This window comes from Bubalus bubalis, chromosome 16, assembly GCF_019923935.1.
Source record: "Bubalus bubalis isolate 160015118507 breed Murrah chromosome 16, NDDB_SH_1, whole genome shotgun sequence".
NCBI lineage: Eukaryota > Metazoa > Chordata > Mammalia > Artiodactyla > Bovidae > Bubalus > Bubalus bubalis.
The window spans coordinates 44,695,380-44,716,943 of record NC_059172.1 but is presented as its reverse complement, the minus strand read 5'-3'; the positions used below and the strand labels follow the sequence as shown (position 1 = coordinate 44,716,943).

General features: G+C 52.9%; 1 protein-coding gene across 1 annotated transcript in view; it reads left to right on the top strand.

The window, feature by feature from the left end:
• DKK3 (dickkopf WNT signaling pathway inhibitor 3) overlaps nt 1-21,564 on the top strand; it is a 50,417-nt gene extending 28,853 nt beyond the window's left edge. Inside the window, exons 5-8 of the mRNA XM_006055228.4 lie at nt 16,346-16,438; nt 17,763-17,907; nt 19,044-19,200; nt 19,981-21,564. Coding sequence (XP_006055290.1) covers nt 16,346-16,438; nt 17,763-17,907; nt 19,044-19,200; nt 19,981-20,200 — 615 coding nt within the window. The 3' untranslated portion in view covers nt 20,201-21,564. The remainder of the gene's footprint in view (nt 1-16,345; nt 16,439-17,762; nt 17,908-19,043; nt 19,201-19,980) is intronic.

Here is a 21,564-nt window from a genome sequence, read left to right as displayed (position 1 = left end):
TGAAGGCAGGAGAAGAAGACGACAGAGGATGAGATAATTGGATGGCATCTCTGACTCAATGGACACGAGTTTGCGCAAACTCCAGGAGATGGTAAAGCACAGGGAAGCCTGGTGTGCTGCCGTCCATGGGGTCGCAAAGAGTCAGACACAACTGAGCGACTGAACAACAGCAACGCATGGCATGTAGAGTCCTAGTTCCTCAACTGAGAATTGAACCCGTACTCCCTGCAGTGGAAGCCTGGAGGCTTAACCACTGGACCATCAGGGAAGTCCTGAGATGTATTTTTTAAAAAGGATGCTAGATGGGAGACTCTAAAGCAGCAGTTCTTAACCTTGGATATGCATTAGAATCACCTTCTTAATCTGGACAGAACTCATGGACAGAACTTGATTTTCACCAGCTTTTATATTCAAGTGGCACTTCCTTCAGTCTTGAAAGGAGACAGCCAGCCACAGTATCATTAGCAGTACCCTTGTTCCCAGAAGCAGTCAGGCGTATTTTTGTGCTCTCTTGCCTCTGTTGCAGATGACTTGAAACAGCATTTACGCTCATTGCTGCTTAGAAATTAAGGTTATTGTCAGACTTGCCGGTCAATCTTACTGCTCAGTGTGTTAGTAAAGAAGTCCATAAAACACTGTATCTCAAAATATGTTGATAATGACATTTCAGTGCAGTCATTTTCCTTTGTCATCTTGTGTGTTTTCCTTTATTCACCTAGTGCGTAATTCTGAGAATCTATAGACTTTGTTAAAGCTGCCATAAGAGTCCATGGCATGAAAAATGTGAAGTTCCCTCCCTGTTTTTATAGTGGCAAGTGCCTGTGTTGGGGCCTCTTGGTCGTTCAGATTTAGATGTGGCCTCCCCAGTGGAGGGGAGGTTACTGAAGGAGATCTGTCTGTTGCATTCCCTGGAGATGTGTCAGTTGCATCTCCACTGTAAATGGGACTTGACCCCCAGACCTCAGCAATGCCAACCTCCATTCAGGTGATTTGAAGCCTAAAGACTCTATAGAACCATTCACTGGAAACTGAAGTTTGAAAAAATTTGGATCACCGCCTTTGCAAGTGCAGGGTTGAAAGTGCAGAGTTCAGGCCAACCTCAGGATTGGAATGTGCGGTGGTCCCAGATCTGCCGTTTGACACCAGGCGGCCCCGGGGGAAGCCTGCAGAGCCTAGGCTTAGGACTCCTGGGAGGCGAGTCTTCCTCTGGGAAGGCACTGGCTGGGGCTTGGTGGCCTGAGTCACCTCCTGACGTGTCTTCTGACCTCCGTGTCCCTCTGAGTCCTGTTTCACCAGCAACTCAGCTTGAGGACACAGGACATGTCCCATTGGAGATTTTTAACATGTTGAGAGGGCTCCCTCTGCCTTCCGGAGTCTGTTCTTCCTTGGAGAAGACTTGACCTGCTGCCCTGTAGACTCAGCCCCGAGCCGCTGAGATGAACAAAGAAGAGAAGGAAGATGGGCTAGTTTCCAGCACCCGCCTTCTCTCCAGCACATGTGTCTCAGGACCGAGCCTCAGAATGCTCTCCTCTGAGAAACTAGATTTTTTTTTTATCATGTATGTTATTTTATTATGGAGTTGAGTGACTCAAAGTATTGTCATTTTCTTCACTAAAATATAATTTTCCAAAAATGATTATCCAAGCATCAAGTATTTGCTAATGGATATCAGTGTCCTCTTAAAATATATAGAAACTTCTTGAATTTGGTTAGCTAGTCATAAAGTGTACTAAAGACTACAGTTCTATCAAGGTAAAGTCTTGAGAAACTAGATTTTATGTAGACACACTCTCCAGGGCTAAGGGTGTTGTTAGGATGTGACACTTTCACGACTTTCTTCCTGAGGGAAAGGAAAAACCATTTGAAGGCGCTGGGTTGGGCCAAGTCAGCTCATGGACTCATGTGAAAAGAGTAAAAAAAGCAAGCAGTTGAGTAAATATGGAGAAGCTCCATCCTTCCCTAGTGAGAGGGGAGGATCTTAAGTAGAATCCAGTGTGGTGGTGTTCAGTTGCCTAGGCGTGTCTGACTCCTTGTGACCCCATGGACTGCAGCATGGCAAGTCTCCCTGTCCCTCACCATCTTCTGGAGTTTGCTGAAACTCATGTCCATCGCATCAGTGATGCCCTCCAGCCATCTTATCCTCTGACGCCCTCTTCTCCTTCTGCCCTCAATCTTTCCCAGCATCAGGGACTTTTCCAGTGAGTCAGCTGTTCACATCAGGTGGCCAAAATACTGGAGCTTCAGCATCAGTCTTTCCACTGAGTATTCAGGGTTGATTTCCTTTACGGTTGACTGGTTTAATCTCCTCACCAAAGAATTGATGTCTTTGAACTGTGGTGCTGGAGAAGACTCCTGAGAGTCCCTTGGACAGCAAGGAGAATCCAGTGTAACTTAGCAGTAAAAACATTCTCAGAACCTACTTAGCATGCCTCTTGGAAAGCCTGAGCAGACACCGGTACACTGTCCCTGAAACCCACTCTACTCCTGGTTCATCTCCCACATTATTCTTTCCCCTGAATGAATGAAGAAGGAATCACACAGCCAGTCATGTGAGCTGTACCAGGCTTAGCTGGGGGCAGGTGAGTGTAGATGTCATTTAAGTTTCATCCTCAGAATTGCTTTGTTTGAAAGTGATCTTCCCAGGTGGTGCTAGAAAGAAAAAAACCCCACCTCTCAGTGCCAGAGATGCAAAAGATGCAGGTTCAATCCCTGGGTCAGAAGGATCCCTTGGAGGAGGGAATGACAACCCACTCCAGTATTCTTGCCTGGAGAATCCCATGGACAGAGGAACCTGGTGGGCTACAGCCCATGGGGTCGAGAAGAGTCCGACACGACTAAAGCGACTTAGCACGCATGCATGCATGAGGTGATTTCCTTAGGGCATGTATGAGGAATTGTGTGAGGTTGGGGACACAGATCTGTGGCCCCCACAGGCCCTGATTGGACACCCCACACCTGCTGCAGCCACATGGGAGCATCTGGGGTAGATGCCAGCACAGAGGGGACATCTGATTCTGGTTGCAAGTATTGCAAAAAGTGGCTGAGGCTCAGCAGAACTGGAGAGAAGGAGATGCAGATTATGCATGAAAATGTGAGCCACACCAGCTATTAGTATCTCAGCCCTGAACCAGGAGAGGAGGGAGAGGAAGGTGATGAGATTTCCCCGAGGTGGCTGAGAGGACAGCAGAGGCAGCTGTGGACCAGTGCTGAGAACCTCGTGGAGGGACTTCCCTTGTGGTCCAGTGGGTAAGAATCCACCTTCCAATGCAGGTTCCATCCCTAGGCAAGGAACTGAGATCCAGCTTGTCTCACAGCAACTAAGATCAAGCACCCAAACTACTGAGCACTCACACCTCAACTTGAGAAGCCTGCATGCCGCAACAATGAGTCCATGCAAAGACCCAGCACAGCAAAAAAAAAGATTATGGAAACAAGAACCAGGACGTGCCTTCCTATAAACATTCCTATCATGACTCCCTGCAGCCAGCTCCTGGGAGATCTCCTATGACACCCAGATCCCTCTGGCTAGGAGGGCCCATCTTCTCCCCCAAGAGGGTTGCTCGGGTTACCCTAGCCTCAGTGATGTCAAACAACCATGCCATGGAATGCTTGTGGATTAGGGGCTAGGAATTTGGACAGGTACGGTGAGATGGTTCATGTCTGTTCCACAGTCTGAGAGCGCTGACTTGAAGCCAGATGACTTAGTGGCTAAGGCTGGAATCTTCTAGATACTCTTCACATGTATGCTTCTGGCTGTTGTCTGGGACATTCATGGTGCTGTGGCTTCTCCATGTACATAGCCAGGGCATCCCCCCAGCATAGAGCCTTGATTCAGAGGGCAAGCATCTGAAGAGGGGACAAGCCAAGGAAAGGCTGTATTGCCTGTGACCTAACCCTGAAAGTCACACAGCATCACCGCACCCGATCTGTTAAAAGTGAGCCTAGGTGCTCTTCGAGGGTAGACAGGATGGTTGAGGGGACTGCCCTTCCTATTGTTCCAACTACCTATTTCAAGAAACAGTGCAAAGATGCTGGAAGTGCTCTGGTGAGACGAGGCTGGTAATTCAAGTAAAAGGTTTAAGAGAGCTTTGGAAATTGAGTCATGATGACCCACCTTGGGTTGCCTAGAGACACCAAAGACCAGCCAGCCACCGGTCACCAGGGCTGATGCTGGACGGGGTCATCCCTCAGAGAGAAAAGCCAATTACAGACACTAGAACCCACCCCCCACCCCCAGCTTGAGTGTTGAATCTTGGCTTTTCCACTATTAGGCTCAGCAAGTCTTATAAATGCCTGCTGGTCTTTGGAACCTGAATGTCATCCTCTTTCCACCCAACTTTCACTGGGGTGGATGCTGGGGGCGGGGGGCACCCAGGAGACAGGCCCTAACTACCCACTGGGAAGGGTCAGGAAGGTCTCTGAGGAGGAGACACTGTGCTGCATCTTGAAGATGAATTGGCAGAGTGGGGAGGTGAGGGCATTCAAGAAGCAGGGGTCAAAGTTGGGCCTCGAGGAGATAAGGAACCTGGACTGGAAAGCAGGCTGGGAACTGTGTGCCATGCAGAGATTGGACTCGGGTCATGGTTGGCAGGGAAGGTGGAGAGACTGTGAGTTACAAGATAGAATATCCTCAGAGAAACCTTCTCGTGGGAACTCACACCTGGGTGAATAATCCAGAGTCCATGATCCTTGAGGCCTGCAGATCCAGACACTGGACATCCTTGGCCCTCTTGCTGAGCTCAGACCTCACTGATGTGTAGTTTTTAGTTTGCAGGGGTGAGGAGCATCTCTTTCCAGTGGCAGGAATGTTGAGGACCCATTAGGGTCCTCCCATCTGGTGTCAGGGTCTTGGGGAGCTGGGTGCGTTATCTAAGGGTTGCTGGGTGAGTGGAAATTTCAGCCAGGGGGCAGTCCACCTTTCTAGGTCTGCCTGGTGCAGGCAGGGTGGAGATCTCCCCGTGAAGGGACTCTGGGCCCCCCGTCTCAGGTCACAGGGGGACACACCTGTTTTTTATCCACCTCTGCCCTTGTCACACTTAGTTATCATGTCACCATCACAGATGCAGTCTGGCTGCTTCCCGGGCCTGGAGGGCTGCCGGTCTCCTCCGATCTGACATTGATTGAATTAGTCCAACCTCAGCCTTCTCCAGGTCCGTCTGCTGGAGCAGCTTTCAGAACAATTATGAGTAGGCTTCTGATGAGTCGGGCCTCCGGTTTCTTCTGCACTAACTGTGTCCCGTGTGCCTTGGGTGAAGGTCAGGACTGAGTCAGAGTCTTTTTTTTTCAGGCCATGCAAACTCAAAGCCTCAGAAACGTGGCTGGGGGGAGGGTGAGGGGCTCAGTTGACTGCTGCTAACCGTGGCGGGTGACAGCACTCCACTGGTTAAACAGAACTCAGGTGAATTAGAAGCTTTTTTGGAATTAGATATGGTTGTAAGTTCTCCAGAGGAAACGTGGCTCAGGCTGAAAGAATGTGTTGGTTAGTTCCCGGAGTGTGGGCTTGGCCAACTCTGTGGCCTGTCCTGGCTGCAGTCTGGAATACCTGCTTTCCATCCTGAAGACCTGCGGGTGTGAGGGTCTCCCCTGAGGGCCCAGAGTGGGGGCGGTGGGGCAGGAGGAGGGGAGGTCTCGGGGCCCAGGTCCTGAGTGACGCGGGCACGGAGGGCCTAAGTGTAAGGCTCTCGGCACCTGGCCTGCCAGCCCAGTGGGGCCGCGTTTTCCTCTTTCACGGGCTGTGTGGTTGGGGAAGAGAGATTGGCAGAGCAGCACCAGGAACCCCAAGGCCTTTGCAGACGCTGGGCTTAGGACAGTGACAGCTGGCATTGGCTCCTGGCTCTGGCCCGTGTTTTTTGGCAGGGCGGTCTCTGTGTTGTGGGCCAGACCAGAGCCCTGGGTGAGGTCTGTGGCCCCTGCCTGCCCTGAGCTGGCTGAAAGTCTCCAAGGCAGCATCCAGGAGAGGCTGGAGGCCCCGCTGTGCTGGAGACAAATGGCACAGGAGTCTTACAGGCTCCTGTAGTTGGCTCTGGTTGCAGAAGGATGCTGGGGAACCGGGAAACCCTGTAGAATGAAGGAGAGACTGCCTGCTGCAGGCTCTCAGCATCACTTCTCACGCTACAGGCACCTACACCAGGGGCCCAGACTTGGGGACCCTGCCTTCCCTTGGAGGTAGAGCTGGTGGCTCCCCGCCTCCCCCAGAGGCCTCCTGCCCCACACGTCTCCCTCCTGCCTCTCTGCCTGGGCTCCTGGGGTCTGCTCTTATCTCCCTAGAGCTCTGGGTTGGGGTCGGTGGAACTCCTGGGCTTGAATGGCCCTCCCTACCACTTTTTACCCATGATCTCTGCAAGTGACTTCACTGCCTTGGTTTCCTCGTCTGTAAAATTGAGCTTCTCTTGCTCACTTTGGAAGACAATGCCTAGCACCCAGGGTGAAATTGAACCGTGTATTTCCCAGCCCCTTGCATGCCCACTTGTATCCCTGGCCCCCTTGTAGTTCTGTACACCTGTCCTCCTCGCCTGTATCTCCTCCATAGCCGAGGGCTCTTCCAGGGTGAAGCGGAAGGTTGTCTCACGGTGATGGGTTGAGTGCCCTGGCTGCACCTGACGTCCTGGATCTTTTCAGTAGGAAGGTATTCACTGTAGAATGAGATCTCCTGGCCCGAACTTAAGCTCAAAGCTCATTTAGGCCTTCCTGTGGTCACCTTTTGAGTGCAATGAGTTAAGCTTTGCAAACAGAGCTGAGCTTGGAGTGTTGAGTCTTGAGGACCAGACGCTCTTCCAAGCACGTGTCCGTTTTATCTCTTTTCATCTGTCCAGCAACCTCTTGAGGTTCTCCATTGTCCAGTTAAGGAAACAGAGGCTCAGTAATTTGCCCAAGATCACCCAGCTTGTAAGTGGACCCATATTCAAATCCAGACTTGGGCCCCAAAGCCTGCATCTCCCCCGCTCATGCCGCCCCAGGTACACAGGTGCCACATGGCCTTGAGGGGCTGGAGGACACGGAGTAACCAGCAGTGTGGTGAGCGCAGCGACGGGAGAGAGAGGTCTAGGGGTGTGCTCCTGGGGTGCCAGGGCTTTCTCAGTGTTGGCAACGCAGGGTCTATGTCCTGAGAAGAACCCCCATCCTTGGCACAGCAGGACAGTTTGTGTCCATGGTCTGCTTTTCTCTGTGGGCCTGTCTCTGCTCAGGAGGGCTGGGGGTCAGAGAACAGCCCTGCAGCTGGAGGGGACGTTCGTTTATCTCAGACTGTACTGTGTTCGCATCCTATGAGCATTCAGGGCTCAGCATCAGTACCCCACACCCCGGGCCAGGAGAAGAACATCCATCCAAACCAGCCAGGACTTCCTGGCTGATGGGGGCTCAGTCAGGGGGCCTTATTCTGGTCGCTGGGATCAAAATCCTTCAGAACAAGCAGTGTCTCCCCCGACCCCATCCCCTCCGTCACCTCACCCAGGGAGATTGGAAGCTCAGCAACAGAGGCTGGACATGTTTGGAAGGTCTGGAAGAGAGGAGATTTGGCCACAGGCTTGTTGGCGGCTGTGGGTGTCAGATTCTTAGGGCTGCTAGAATAAAGAACCACAAGCTGGGTGACCAGATGACTCAACAGAAGTGTGTGGTCTCCCAGCTCAGGAGGCTGGAGGCCCGAAGTCAAGGTGTTGGCCGAGGAGGGTGCTCTGGGGGTCGGGAGGGAGCAGTTTGTCAATGGCCATCTTCTCTCCGTTTTTCACAATGTCTGCCTTCCTCCAGTATCTATCTCTGTGCCTGAATTTCCCCCTTTCATGAAGACACTGGGTATATCGGACTAGGGCCCACCCTAGTTACCTCATCTTAAGTAATTATATCTGCACTGACCCTGTTTCTAAATACGGTCACATTCTAAGACGTGTCTGCTGAAAAAAAAACACAACCTGCGGGGTGAGAGTTTCATGTCGTTCCGTGAGCGTTCTGAGGACATCAAGCCTGGGAGATGGGACCCTGAGATGATTCTGAGGGATTGTTCTGAAGAGGCAAGGGTGGGGTGGGGGGAGCCAGGGTGCATAGGAGTTTTTGTAACAAAGACCAGGTAGTCAGAACATCAAAAGATGAATATTAATTAAAGCCAGACATCTCATGTTAAGGAATTTAGTGCTTTTCTGTGTATGAGAAGATAAAAGAGTCTGGGTTCACTGAAGTCATTCCTTTGATGTGCACCTCAGCTACCTGCAGCTAACGTCCTGCTTCCTCCACCCCGAGTTCCCTCGGGGAGCACAGCTGGGGGTGTGGCTGAGGGCTTGGCACTGGGCAGCCCCTTCAGTTTGTCTCCATCCTGAGTTCCCTTAGGGAGCACAGCTGAGCGTGGGGCTGAGGGCTTGGCTCTGGGCAGCCCCTTTGGTTTGTCTCCATCCTGAGTTCCCTCAGGGCTCACGGTTCGGGGCAGCTGTCATGTGATGGCTTGATGGCTGAAGCATCCTTTGTTTACTGACAGGACAGGCGGTATCTCAAGTCCAGATACTCGGGATCAGGACTTCAGCGTGTGAATTTGGGGGGAGCATAATTCAATCCATACCTGCGCATTTAGAGGCAACAGGGTGCAATGGAAGGAGCGAGTCTCAGCTTGGAGGTCGGATGGATTAGAGTTTAAATCTTGGAGTTTCCAGTTATACTGATGGGTTTGGGCTCTGAGCCTCAGTTTCCTCACCTGCGAAGTGGAGTCTGGCCTTCGCTTTATCTATGTATTTTCAACTGAAGGACAACTCCACTTCTCCAGGCACGTGCTGGGGGACATGAAGTGACCTCATGGGGCTGTGGGGACAGAGAGAGCCATGGAAGCCCCAGCAGGTGCTCTCTGAACATTCCCTGCTGCAGTGGGAGACGCTCCAAGGGCCAGAGAGTTTCAGCTGGTGGAGGTCCCCTGGGCCCTCATTTCATGTGCCCTGGCTTGTTCCCCTGAAGATGGGCTGCTTCTCAGAGCCCTGGGCTTGAGAGGAGGCTGTGGACAGCCCTGCAGGGTCCCCAGGGGCCTCCTCCTTCAGGTCTCATGATGCAGGAGAGTCTGGATTCCCGGGGACTGCAGGCAGCATGCCCTGGCCAGCATGAGAAGCGAAGTGCGGCGGCAGGAGGGTCAGAGATGCTGTGCCCCCTTCGTTCACCCACACAGAAGCCGAGGAGAGCCTTGCAGGGTTCCTATGCTGTTTTCCTCCTTTGCCTCCCCTGGGTAAACTCCGAAATGGAAACTCAAAAACGCAGGATGGCTCCTTCGCCATTTTCCACTATTTCATGATAGTGTTGAAGCCCCAGGGCCATTTCCTGGCCCAGTATCCTGCCAAATCTCCAGCATGTTCCCGGCCTCCCTGCCGGCATCTGAGCTGAGTGCTGTGTAGGCCTCTGGCCAGAGCCTTCTAAATATAGCTCCGTCCTCAGAGCAACAAAGCCCTGATCCCCGAGTGGCATCCGCCCTGACGGCAGGCCTCTGGGCTGTTTGTCAGGCTTCCCCACCAGGATGGGAGGGAGGAACGGGGACAGACAGGGAGTGGCCAGGACCAGAGGAGCCACCGAAGAAGCTGGTTCTGTGACATGTGAGGCCCAGACGCCCGTGGCCTTGGCCCTGAGTTCCTGCCTCCTGTCTCTGGCGATGTGTGGGGCCCAGGCCTTGTCCCAGGCCGGCTCTGCTAAGCCGGGACTGAGGGTCAGGAGACTGGTCCGTGCTAAAGGGAGAGAAGAAGGGTGATCCTCCCAGGAGGAGATGGAAAGATCCTGTCTTTAGGGTCAGACCCACTGGCCTGGACTCACAACGCCACGTCTAGGCTGGGTGACCCTGGGCAGATTCTTCACCTTAAATCTCAGTTTCCACGTCTGGGAAGTGTGGATTCTAAGGCCCACGCTGAGGGGATTCAGGAGAAGTGGTGCAGGGTGGCGGCAGCAATGGCCCCACGGTGCCTGGGGCTGGTGCTCGGATGCTGTGGGCGGCTGGTGTGGGCTCAGCTTGTCCTCTTGGCCCAGCACCTCATCCCACCTGCTCTGCAGTACTTGGATGACCCTTCATGCTGCATCTTTAATTTCACCTCATGGGTGTAGCATGGAGCCTCTCTTGCAGACCCAGTGACCTGAGAGGTGCCCTGAACCCAGAACATCCACCACCTGTTAGGTCCCAGCTGAGCCTCTCTCCCCACACACGGGCCTCTCATTTCAGAACTCACCTCTTCAGCCACGCTATGTCCAGCTGAGTACTGAGATGCCTTTAAAGCCTCTGCTCAAATATGAACATAGCCATTGAGCACTGGTAAAAGAAACTAGAATTATTAAAAATAATAAAATCCTGGATTTCTCAACATCAGGCCTGGCTCTGGGAACACCAGCCCATGTCTTCCCCTCCCATCCAACTCAATTCTGTTTAAGGCTGGAGGACCTGACCTGTTCCTGGGTCTCTAACACCAAGGAAGGTGGGACCCTGCCCCCTACCACTAAGGGGTCCTCAGGAGAGACCCCAACTTACAGCCTACCATATGGAGAGCCTGGTCTTACAAAAAGAGGCCACTCTGCCTGAGATGCTTCACTGCTACAAGTGGTCCAGGCAGCTGCCTACTCCTAGTGACACTCTGTGAATAGAGACCGGTCAGGATTAGGTGTGAAATGCCCAAGTGCTGGGAGGGGTCAAGATAGGGAGTTGTTGGTGGAGGCATCAGCCCCTGTTGTTTAGACCTGCCTTTCTGCTGACAGTGAGTCCCCTGGCAAGGGGGATCCCTGGGGAAATCAGGCACTGGAGGGATTAGGATCCCCAGTCTTCTGTTGCTATGGCTACAATGGAGTTAGGATGCCCTGTCTTTTGTTGCTATGGCTACATTAACAGACCACAAACTCAGCACCACAGCGCCGTGAGATAGGTCACAGCTATGAAGTGGCAAAACCAGAATTCTGTTTCTGCTCTTGTGAACCCCTTTAGGGGTTCTTCACAGTTTGAAGTTCCAAGGTTTCCAGTATGATCACAATTCTCAAAGAGCATTTCTAGAGGCTGCTGGAAATACACACCCACAGCAAGCGAGCTGGCAGACCATTAACAGAGCACTGCGCTTTCTTGGGGGGCAGTCATGCTGAACTAACCTGCCAGAGCCCCTGGAGGTAGCAGAAACATGTCAGCAAAGGAAACCATCTCTTTAGTGTATTTGGATTTTTCAGAAGTGTTTGGCAAAGTTCCATGCTGAAAAAATTTCCATACGTAGAAAAAAAATTAATTGCTTTGCTGTGACTTTGCAGGGATTGCTTTGTTCTGCGTAGGAGTCAGTTCAGGGAAAGGAAGATATTCCTGAGGATGAACCTGTTCTTTTCTTGATGGAGAGCTGTGAACAGGAAAGGGTCTTAGCTGGTTTATTTGGGGTTTTTTTTTTGCCACGCTGCAAGGGATTGGAAGCACTAAGTCCTAACCACTCTTCCACCAGGAAATTCCCAGCTCATTATCTTTTTAATTAAAGATCTGGACGAGAAAGTATACAGTGAAAATTCCATATAGGATTATTGGAGAATGAGAAATCAAATTAAGGGAATGTGCATGTTTTCTTGCTTCGGTTTCCCAAATCATTGCTGACAGTCAACATTTTGTAGGCCATTTTGCTCCGGTAATGTACGAGGGGTTCCATCCACTCGACATACATCCATCGGGTGCCCGCACGTGCCAGGCACTGTGCTGGGTCCAGACACGCATCCTACATAGTTATTCTGCTTTACAGAAGTGGGATTACATGCTGCTTCCACTTGCCTGTTTTATTTACTGAAGGATTATAAACATCACAGTGCAAAGAACTCCCTCATCTTTTTTAGTGCCTGCCTGGTGCCACTTTCCCTTGAAATGGTTGTACAATAATTTAATCAGTCCCCTCTTATCGAACATTTCCATTATTTCTGGATTGCAAATATTATACCAGTATAGCCTGAAACATCCCTGTACTCGGATATTGCACATATGGATGGATGAGTGTTTCTGAGGATAGCCACCTGAGTGGACATACTCGCTCAAAGGATCTGTATGCATTTACATTTTTGATAGATGATGACGAATTTGCCTGCAAAACATATCTGCTTCAATTTTAATAACCCGCAAATTACCATCTGGCAATGCTAGTTTCTCAAATCCCTACCCACATCGGATATTATACTAGTTTCCTATTGCTTCTATCATAACTTATTGTATATTTGCTGTTGTTCAATCGTATTCATTGTTGTTGTTTAATTGCTCAGTCATGTCCGACTCTTTGCAACCCCATGGACTGCAGCATGCCAGGCTTGCCTGTCCTTCCCTGTCTCCTGGAGTTTGCTCAAACTCATGTCCATTAAGTCAGTGGTGCCATCCAACCATCTCGTCCTCTGTCATCCCCTTCTCCTCCTGCCTTCAGTCTTTCCCAGAATCAGAGTCTTTTCCAATGAGTTGGCTCTTCACATCAGGTGACCAAAGTATTGGAGCTTCAGCATCAGTCCTTCCAGTGAATATTCACAATTTCCTTTACGATTGACTGGTTTGAGCTCCTTGCTATCATATCCACTATCATAAGCTATCATATATTTAGTAGTTTAAAAACAGCAGGAATTTATTATCTTATGGTTCTGTAAGTCAGAAGTCCAAGGGTGGACTGAAATCAAAGTGTTGGCCGGGCTGTGGTCCTTCTGGAAGGTCTAGAAAGAGAGAGTGATCCGTGGCCCATAGCACATCCATGTTCAGTGTCAGTGAGGTCTGGATAACTGGGTGGGTGGGGCTTTGCACATGGCTTTGCTCTGACACTGACTCGGCTGCTCCTCGCCATGCAGAAAGCCCCACACCATTATGCTGGATGCCCCTGCATAACCCGGGCTTCTTTCCTTACATCAGGGCAGCTGATTAGCATGCTTCATTCCACCCATGACTTTATCCCCTTGCCATGTAACATGACATGTCCACAGCTCCCAGGGAGGAGGCTGTGGACATTGTATGGGGGTGCCGGTATTCTGCCTCCTGCAAATAGGATCAGCCTTTTTGATTCTGCTCTAAGTGAAAGCATGGTACCCTGCTCTTTTAAGTTGTGTCTTCTTGGTTATTGGTGAGGTCAAATATCTTTTCTGCGTCAGGAAAACAAACTAGTTTCTCTGGTAGTTAAGTTGTCTGTTCTTACCCTTCTTTATCATTCAATTATAAATGATAAATCTTTGAGGGCAAGGGCCTTCTCATATTCACGATTGCATCTTCAAAATGTAGCCCGGTCCAGAGAAGAGCCTTGGTGCCTGTGGGCCCTCTGCTTTTCTCTCCCTCACACCCACACCAAGTTCTTGCTATTCTGTTTTGGAAAATATGTCAGATGCTTCTGGTTGAACTGGCTGAGTTGAGTCTGTGTCCAGGAAGGCACGGTGGCTGAGTGCTTTACTTATGGACTCTGGGGTCACACAGACTGAGAGCCCTGCCCCCGGCTCAGCCCCTGATTGAGGAGGCTCTTCTACTGTCTTAGCCGCTGATTCAGGCTCAGCCAGGCTGAGCCCCTGATTCAGGAGGCTCTTCCATAGTCTCTGAGACTCAGTTTTCTCACCAGTAAGAACAGCAGTGGTGGCCTGCTGACCTTTTCGGGTTGCTGTGCTGGGAGCCAGGGACAAGAGTGACTCCTTCTGAAAGGCAGAGCCTGCCTGCTGAGCTGCTGTGCTTGCCATGGTGATGGAAGCCATGGGCGGAGCCGTGGGTGGGAGGTGGAGCCAAGATGAGTAGGACTCTGGGGAGACAGAGAAGAGCAGTTTTAGGTCGTTCTGCAGGTGATGGGCAGCGTGCTCTCTTTCTGTTACTGAACGAAACTTGGGCCTGCTTGCCCACACGCAGTAAAGCCAATCTGCTGACACCAGGTTGTGGTGGAGGAAAGTGCAGCGTCTGTTGTAAGGCCAAGCAGGGGTACCAGTGGCTAGAGCACAAAAGACCTGAACTCCCTGATGGATTTCAGAGAAGGGTTTTTGCTTTTAATTTTTATTGGAGTATAGTTGATTTATGATGTTGTGTTAGTTTCAGATGTAGAACAAAGTGAATCCGTTATATATTTACATTCAGCCACTCTTTTTTTTTTTTTTTTTTCCCCCATTTGGGCCATTACAGAGTATTGAGTGGAGTTGCCTGTGCTGTACAGCAGGTTCTTATTAGTTTGGGATTGACAAATATACATTATTATATATAAAATAGATAATAAGAACCTGCTGTAGAGCACAGGAAAGTGTTTTTCAAGACAAGAGGAGGGAGAGAGTTGCACCTGTTTGATCAGCTCATGGACAGTCTTCTGATTGTTTGGTGGCGAGGTAATCAGGAGTCACCATCATCAACCTTCTGGTCCCAGCTCTTCTGGGGTCTGTGTGTTTGTGGTCGGCATACGGGTAACTTCTTCCACCCGGTGGGGGTTTTAGTGTCTGTCAAGCAGCTGAAGGCTATGGCTCTGAATATTGTCTGTAGTCCTGGAGGAGGAGCTAAAGGTCCTAAATTTTGTTTAATGGCTAAACTATTACCAGTTTGTCTTGCTTGAGTGTTTTCCTATGGCTCTGCATTTTCTCACTTCTCTGATTAAATTTGTTCTTTGGAACTCAGGGAAGGCCTGAAGAGGCTAGTTTTTCTACCAACAAGAGGCAAACAGAGGACAGGGGATGGGGGTCTGTCCCAGGGAGGCCCCAGAGGGTCCTGCTCGGTTACACTTGGACAGTTTTTTTGAGAAGTGACAGAAGAGATTCAAATCACTTTGCACTTATTCAGAGGTGTCAGAGCCCTGGCCCCTGCTGGAGCCCCTGGTGAGTGCAGAGCCTGGCACATGCGGGTGACTTGCCCCATGTCCCCAGGCTGGCCTCCTGCTCGTCATCCCTCAGAGCGACTGCGGGGAGATGGTGTCCAGTGGGACTGATGGTCCTCTTTGCTGGGCGAGCCTTGCTTGGTGAACAGAAGCATGACCTGTGCTCTGGGGTGTGCCAGGCTGGGGGTCAGTGCCAGGCCAGGGCTACAGCTGTCCTGTGCAGGAGCCAAACCTACAGTTGCCCTGCACTGAATGCCCTTCTCAGCCCTGCAGTGCACACCTGTCACTCCCAGGAACAGAGCTTCATCCCCTGGGCTGCCTGGCCATGGCTTCCCTGCAGATCCCTAGGCTTGGACTCACGCTCTTGGCCTGGGGGAGTCCTTAGAAGACCCTGTCCACAGGCTCTTGTCCACACCCTTTAGCCCTAGGCACCTCAGCTCAAGAGCACTCAGGCCAAGGCCTGCTCATCTGGGCCTCTCTGGGTCTGTCTGGCTCCACGCTTGCTTTCAGCATGGCGCATGCCCAGGCAGAAGAAAGCAGGTCCCTCCCTCCCCTTGACCCTTCCATAAGGTTTGCTGGGGCCCCAGAACACGTGCCTCAGTAGAGTTTCTCTCCGTGGGTCTCAGATGGCCACATCGGGAGCCCTAAGCCCACTCAGCCAAGGGCTGATGGTGGAGGGGAGCCCCTACCCTGAATATTGTGCTGTCCTGGGGGGCCCCTTGCCCTCCAACCCTCAGTTTCCAGCTTGGCAGCGTGGGGCAAGTAACCCTTCCCTGCTGCCTGGTGGTGGAGTCATGAAGGGAGGTCAGGGACACAGAGCCCACCGGGGCTGGCACCGTGAGGGGTTGTCAGTGGTTGATCCAAGGCCTTTCACCTCCTCTGCCCTTCTTTCCCTTGGAAGCTGCCAGTCCCCAGGCCTGAGCCTGACAGCAGGTCTGGAGCTAAAGCAGCCATGCTTCTGCAGTGACGGGTGACCAGGCCACAGCGGCCTCTCCGGTGGCCTCCTCCCTCTTCTGGGCCTCGTGGTGGAGAGATGCCTTCTCTCCCTTTCTTCACTCTCTTTCCTGCTGAGCAGGGCTGGCAGCCTTGAGAAGGCACCTGGGCTGGAGGGCTGGGTGCCAGACACACCCTCCTCCTTCAACACTGGCAGCTCCTTGCCAGGCAGCCCTGGACCCCAGACCAGGACCCCCAGGAGGACCCCCTGCAGCTGCCCTGCTGCACAGCCTCTGCAGCCCTTTCCCTCACCATCAGCCGGGGTCTGCTGGGCCTGCATCCCAGCCCCTCCTGTGCAGCCGCCTGAGCCTGGAGCTCATTAGCTCTTCTTATTAAATCCATCTGCTCTGCCTTGAAGAATGGCCCAGAGTCTCCGTGCTCCCGCCGCGGGTATGTGAGGGGGAGGGCTGTACACAGACTCCACTGTGTGCGCCGGGCACGGAACCCTGCAGGGCAGCGGCGTGGGTGTGCTGGGTGGGTGAGGGCCCCACCGGCCTGGAGGCCATTCCCGCGGGCTGAGACTGGGATAAAGTGGGGCTTGGCCCTTCCAGGGCGCATGGGTCAGCTGGTCTGCCCGTCACTGACGAAGCTGCTCCCTCCTCCCCGCCTAGGAGTGCATCATTGACGAGGACTGCGGGCCCAGCAAGTACTGCCAGTTTTCCAGCTTCGAGTACTCCTGCCAGCCGTGCCGGGACCAGCAGACAGTGAGTGTGCCCAGACACCCCGGGGCAGCAGCACCTGAGCCATGGGGGCCGAGGCAAGGGCACCTGGGGGAGGAGGCCAGCAGCCCACGGTTCTCAGCTGGGCTTCCCGAAAGCCTCCTAAAGGGCCCCAGCATGTCCACACTTGAAAGAGCCAGTCCATGGTGCCCGGCGGGGCTGACTCCTGGGGTGATCAGGAAGCTGTCTGCAGACGTGCTGCTACCCTGCCCGCCTAGTGATCTCTGGCCCCATCGCCTGCCTCATAGATAACAGATGGGGAGAGAAGGCTGAGGAGGTGGCCCCACCTCATCCCTTCCCTGGGGAAGACCCATCCCAGCCAGCAACAGCAGGGCAGCTCTTGGGCAGGGAAGGGGCAACCCACCCCCCACATTTTCCTCCCAGTCTGCTCTGAGGGGGTAGAAGGGGGCCCACAAAGAAGCCAGAGCATATTCCAGATGGAGGTTCCACCAAGAAGCAGGAAGCCAGGGAAGAGAGACTTTCCCTCTGCCCAACAGATGCTTTGGACCAGGCCATATATAGGCTTTCTTGTCCTTTCTGTTATTAAGGCAATCACGCAGCCTGATAGGGCTTCCCAGGTGGCGCTAGTGGTAAAGAACCCACCTGCCAATGCAGGAGACACAGGAGATGTGGATTCAGTCGGGAAGATCCCCTGGAGGAGGGCATGGCAACCCACTCTAATATTCTTGCTTGGAGAATCCCATAGATGGAGGAGCCTGGTGAGCTACAGTCCACAGGGTCCCAAAAAGTCAGACATGACTGGGCAGCTAACACTCCCTCCCTTCCTCATAACAAGTTTAGGAAGTCGAGGGCTTCCTGCTGCCCCACCTGGCCCTACCTGTGCTTGGGCGGCTGCTGGGTGCCACACTCTCTGTGTGACTCCAGGGCCGAGGCACCCAGGGCCCACCCATCCACAGGGCTGCCCAGGCTTGGGCCTTAGTTTAGTCAGGCAGTCAGATTCACGCTGCTGCCTGTGTCTGTGGGCCATAAGCCATCTTCCTACCTAATAAAAGGAGGCAAGGTCCAAGTCTGGGGGGGAACCAAGATGATGAGACCATCCTTTGTAAAATCTCGAGCTGCATAGGACTCCTGCAGATGCCGTTTCCTTCTACCAGCCCAGCTCTCATCTCCGCCCCCCTTGGCATCCCTAAAAGGCCCCCAGACCTAGGAGCTTGGTTTCCTCCTGTCTGTAATGGGAGGAGGATGTGGGTTAGCTGACCTGTGCTATCTCCAGGATCAGGAGTAGGAACAGGCTGGGCTCCCCCAGGTCTCTGAGCAGCTGGATCGTATATCTTCCCTCCTTCTGCAGCTCTGCACCCGAGACAGCGAGTGCTGCGGAGACCAGCTGTGCGTGTGGGGTCGCTGCACCAAAACTTCCACCGCAGGCAGCAACGGGACCATCTGTGACAACCAGAGGGACTGCCAGCCGGGGCTGTGCTGTGCCTTCCAGAGAGGTGCGCGGGCTCCCCTCTGGGCGCTGGACAAGCCCTGTCCCAAGCGCCAACACACTGGGCCTCCTGGGGCCCTATCCACGCCATCACACCTTTTCAGGGACCCCCTCCTGGGCAGGGTCCCCAGTACTCAATGGTATGTGTCCCAGCCCCACGACCTCTGCCTGGGGCCGAAGGCCAGCTCTCTGTGTCCCTGTCTCTTTTTTAGGCAGGGGGCTGTGATGCCTAGAAACTAAATTCTTTCAGGACGCATGAGCCTGAGGGAGGGATACCCCCAGATGTGTGGATGAGGGCAGACCCCCACCCTACTCCTCATCCCCAGGCCCACCCACTTTCTTGTCTGTGGCCCTCTCTTCCACTGCCCCCCCAGGTGAGGCTGGCTCAGCGCTCCCCCAGCCCCTCCACCGCCCCAGTCCACCAGTGCCCGCTGCCCCAGCGGTTTTCCTCAGGGACATGGCTCGCTGGTAGCATTCCTCTGGGAGCAGTGGTTGTTCCTGTCCTGTCACTTCAACTAGACCCTTCTGTTGGCCTTCCAAGGCCTTCGCTGGGTCCAGCTTACTTGACCTCCTTTTCTCTCCACTCACTCCTCGGGTCTTTTAGGAATCTCATTGCCTCAACCGTTCTCACCAGCCCAGCCTCAGGCCTTGGTTGTGTACCCACCCACCTTTTTTTTCTACTTTTCTGTTTCTTTATATACACACACACACACTTTTCACATTTTAATTATACAAATACATTTTCAATATAGGAAGACTAGAAGGTACAGATAAGTCTTATCTGTATCCTTCCAGACTGTTTTTCTTTGAACACATATATGTGTATTTTGTTGTAGTAATTCCTGCCTGTCCAAAAATACTTCAATGCCCTTTTCTAGTCTTAATTTCTTCAGACCTCTGGCCTCAAAACCCAGCACAAGCCCATCTCTTCCAGGCAGTCCTAACTGCTCAAGCCTTTGCAGCTTGTTCCCTCCTGCGCCCATGCTGCTATTCTTGTTTCCTACCACTCCATGTCTTCAGTCCTAACCTCTACTTTGGGGTTCACAGTGGAAGGTGGGGGCCGCACCCCATTTCTCTGACCCTTCTCTTGGTGCCTGCCTGCCTGGTGCCGGGCACGCAGAGGTGACTCTTGGCCGGTTCTAGGTCTGTTGTTTCCTGTGTGCACACCCCTGCCCGTGGAGGGTGAACTCTGCCACGACCCTGCCAGTCGGCTTCTGGACCTCATCACCTGGGAGCTGGAGCCCGATGGAGCTTTGGACCGGTGCCCATGTGCCAGTGGCCTCCTCTGCCAGCCCCATAGGTGAGGTCCCACCTGTCCAGGGCCGAGAGCAGAGGAGGTGCCACCCAGTGGGGACCCAGGAGCACAAGTTGGGGGGAGATGTGGATTTAAGACAGCTTTAGTTTGAGGTGTCCTTGGGTTTTCCAGATGGAGGGACCAATGGCGATCTCTAGAATGAAGGCTCAGGAGGTGTGGCCAGGGTACAGATTTGGGCTCATCCAGGTGGGGAGTTGAAGCCTCCTGGGTAGATGCCCTTAAAAAAAGCCTGGGTGGGGAGGGCTCCCAGGCCCATCATGACGACGACCAGAGAATAATAGGGCAGAGGAGACAGAAGGTGCAGTCAGAGAGCCAGCAGAGTTAGAGGCTGTGGAGGAATGTGAGGCATCAGGCCTGCTGGAGGCTGGTGTCTCAGTGTGCGTCTCACTCAGCGGCTGCTGCTCTGCCTTCTTTCCCAGCAGAATCCAGGGTGGCTGGGCAGGTAGATAGAACTCTGGGCCTAGCCCACGAGGCCCAGGGCTCCCCACGGGCACGGTGGGTGAGCTCTCAGGGGCTGCTTCTGCCTGGGGGCCTGGGCGGGCAGGGGGCTGTAAGCTGTCAGACCTCAGAGTCCTCGGGGTTGCCCCAGTGGGTCAGTCACAGGACAGACCTGCGCTAGACACGGGAGAGCTGCCCTTTGGGGACACCTGTGAGCAGGTCTCCCTCCATCAGCGTGTTCGAAGGCAAGGGGTTAGGGGAAGTTGGGCTGGGGTCGCACAGAGGCCGGGGCCTTAGTTTGAGGGCTCCCCATTTCTCCCTCCACAGCCACAGCCTGGTGTACGTGTGCAAGCCCACCTTCGTCGGGGGCCATGACGAGGATGGGGAGAGCCTGGTGCCCAGAGAGGCCCCCGATGAGTATGAAGATGGCGGCTTCATGGAGGAGGTGCGCCGGGAGCTGGAGAACCTGGAGAGGAGCCTGTCAGTGGAGATGGCTCTCGGGGAACCTGGGGCTGCCTCTGAGCTGCTGGAGGGAGAGGAGATTTAGACCCAGGCCTGTTGTGTGGGTAGACGTGCAATAGAAGTAGCTAATTTATTTCCCCAGCTGTGTCCCTAGGTGTGGGCTCACCAGGCTTTTTTCTGTGGCCTCTTCCCAGTACATTTTCCTTCTGGCTTGAAACAACATGAGGGGCTGCACCCTTGTCCAGCACGCCCCGCCCCACTGTGCATCATCACAGCTCTGGTGCCTGGGGAAGACTGGGGTGTGGGAGGCTGAAGCAGAACAGGGCTGCTAAACTGGTCCAAAGTATTGGCGGCTCCGCCTCTGCTGGTTGGCAGATGGCACGTTTCGTTTTGTATGACATTGCCTTGAGTGTTGTTGGGGGCAGGGAGGGGATGGAAGAGGATGCAGAATTTCCCCATGATGGGTTTTAGGGGAATGTTGACTCTCAGACACGTAGAGAAGGATGCCCTGCTTTGCAAACGTGAACCTGTGAAAATGCAGCCAGTGAATCTGTCATGCTGTTCCCGCCGTGGGCACAGGCACGCACTGCCCTGAGCTGCTGCAGGCAAGATGTCTTCCGCGTTGCCTGCATTCGTCCTCTCGGCAGTGTTACTCAGCTCCTACCTCTGTGCCAGGGCAGCAGTCCACGTCCTTTCACCACAGCCTGCTGAAGGAGGGTATTGGTCTCCTCGTTGGTCAGGATCTCGGAGGCTCCGAGATGTCATCTTGCTTGCCCGAGTCACACAGCTACTGAAGACCAGAGCAGATTGCCCAGGTGTGACTCATGTCCAGTGCTCTCCCTACTGCTCCCCATCAGCTTCCGTGTGCCAAAAGTCCCCCTTATGAGGAGTACGAGATTTTTCTTTTTTTTTGAGGCACATCTGGAACGAAAGTCAAACTAGTTCACACATCCCTGTAAGGTTAAACTTCTACTGTTAGAAATACAGCATGCCCCTGGCTGTGGGGGTGGCTGTCATTCTAGTGGAGACAGAAAGTACTAACACTGTCCCCTGTGGCAGTCAGTCACATCAGTAGCTTTGAAGGTACACATGACTGGAGCATAATATATGTTAACTTGCCAGAAACAGTACTTAGGTAATCGTAGGGCCAGGATTATAAATTTGTGAAATCACTTACCAACAACCAAAGACCATTATCAGCCACATGGAGAAAATCAAACCAAGCAAGGCTCTATGAAATATGGTTGTAATATCCAAGCTGAGAGCACTGAGTTGTACGCTGTTCCATAAATGATATTTTCAGGTGTCATGGACTGTTTCCATCATGTATGCATCCAGAGTTATTAAATGTTAAAGTCACAATTGTATAAGCATGCTTTCTTTGAGTTTTAAATTATGTATAAACACATATGTTGCATTTAGAAACCAAGCATAAATCACTTAAACTAC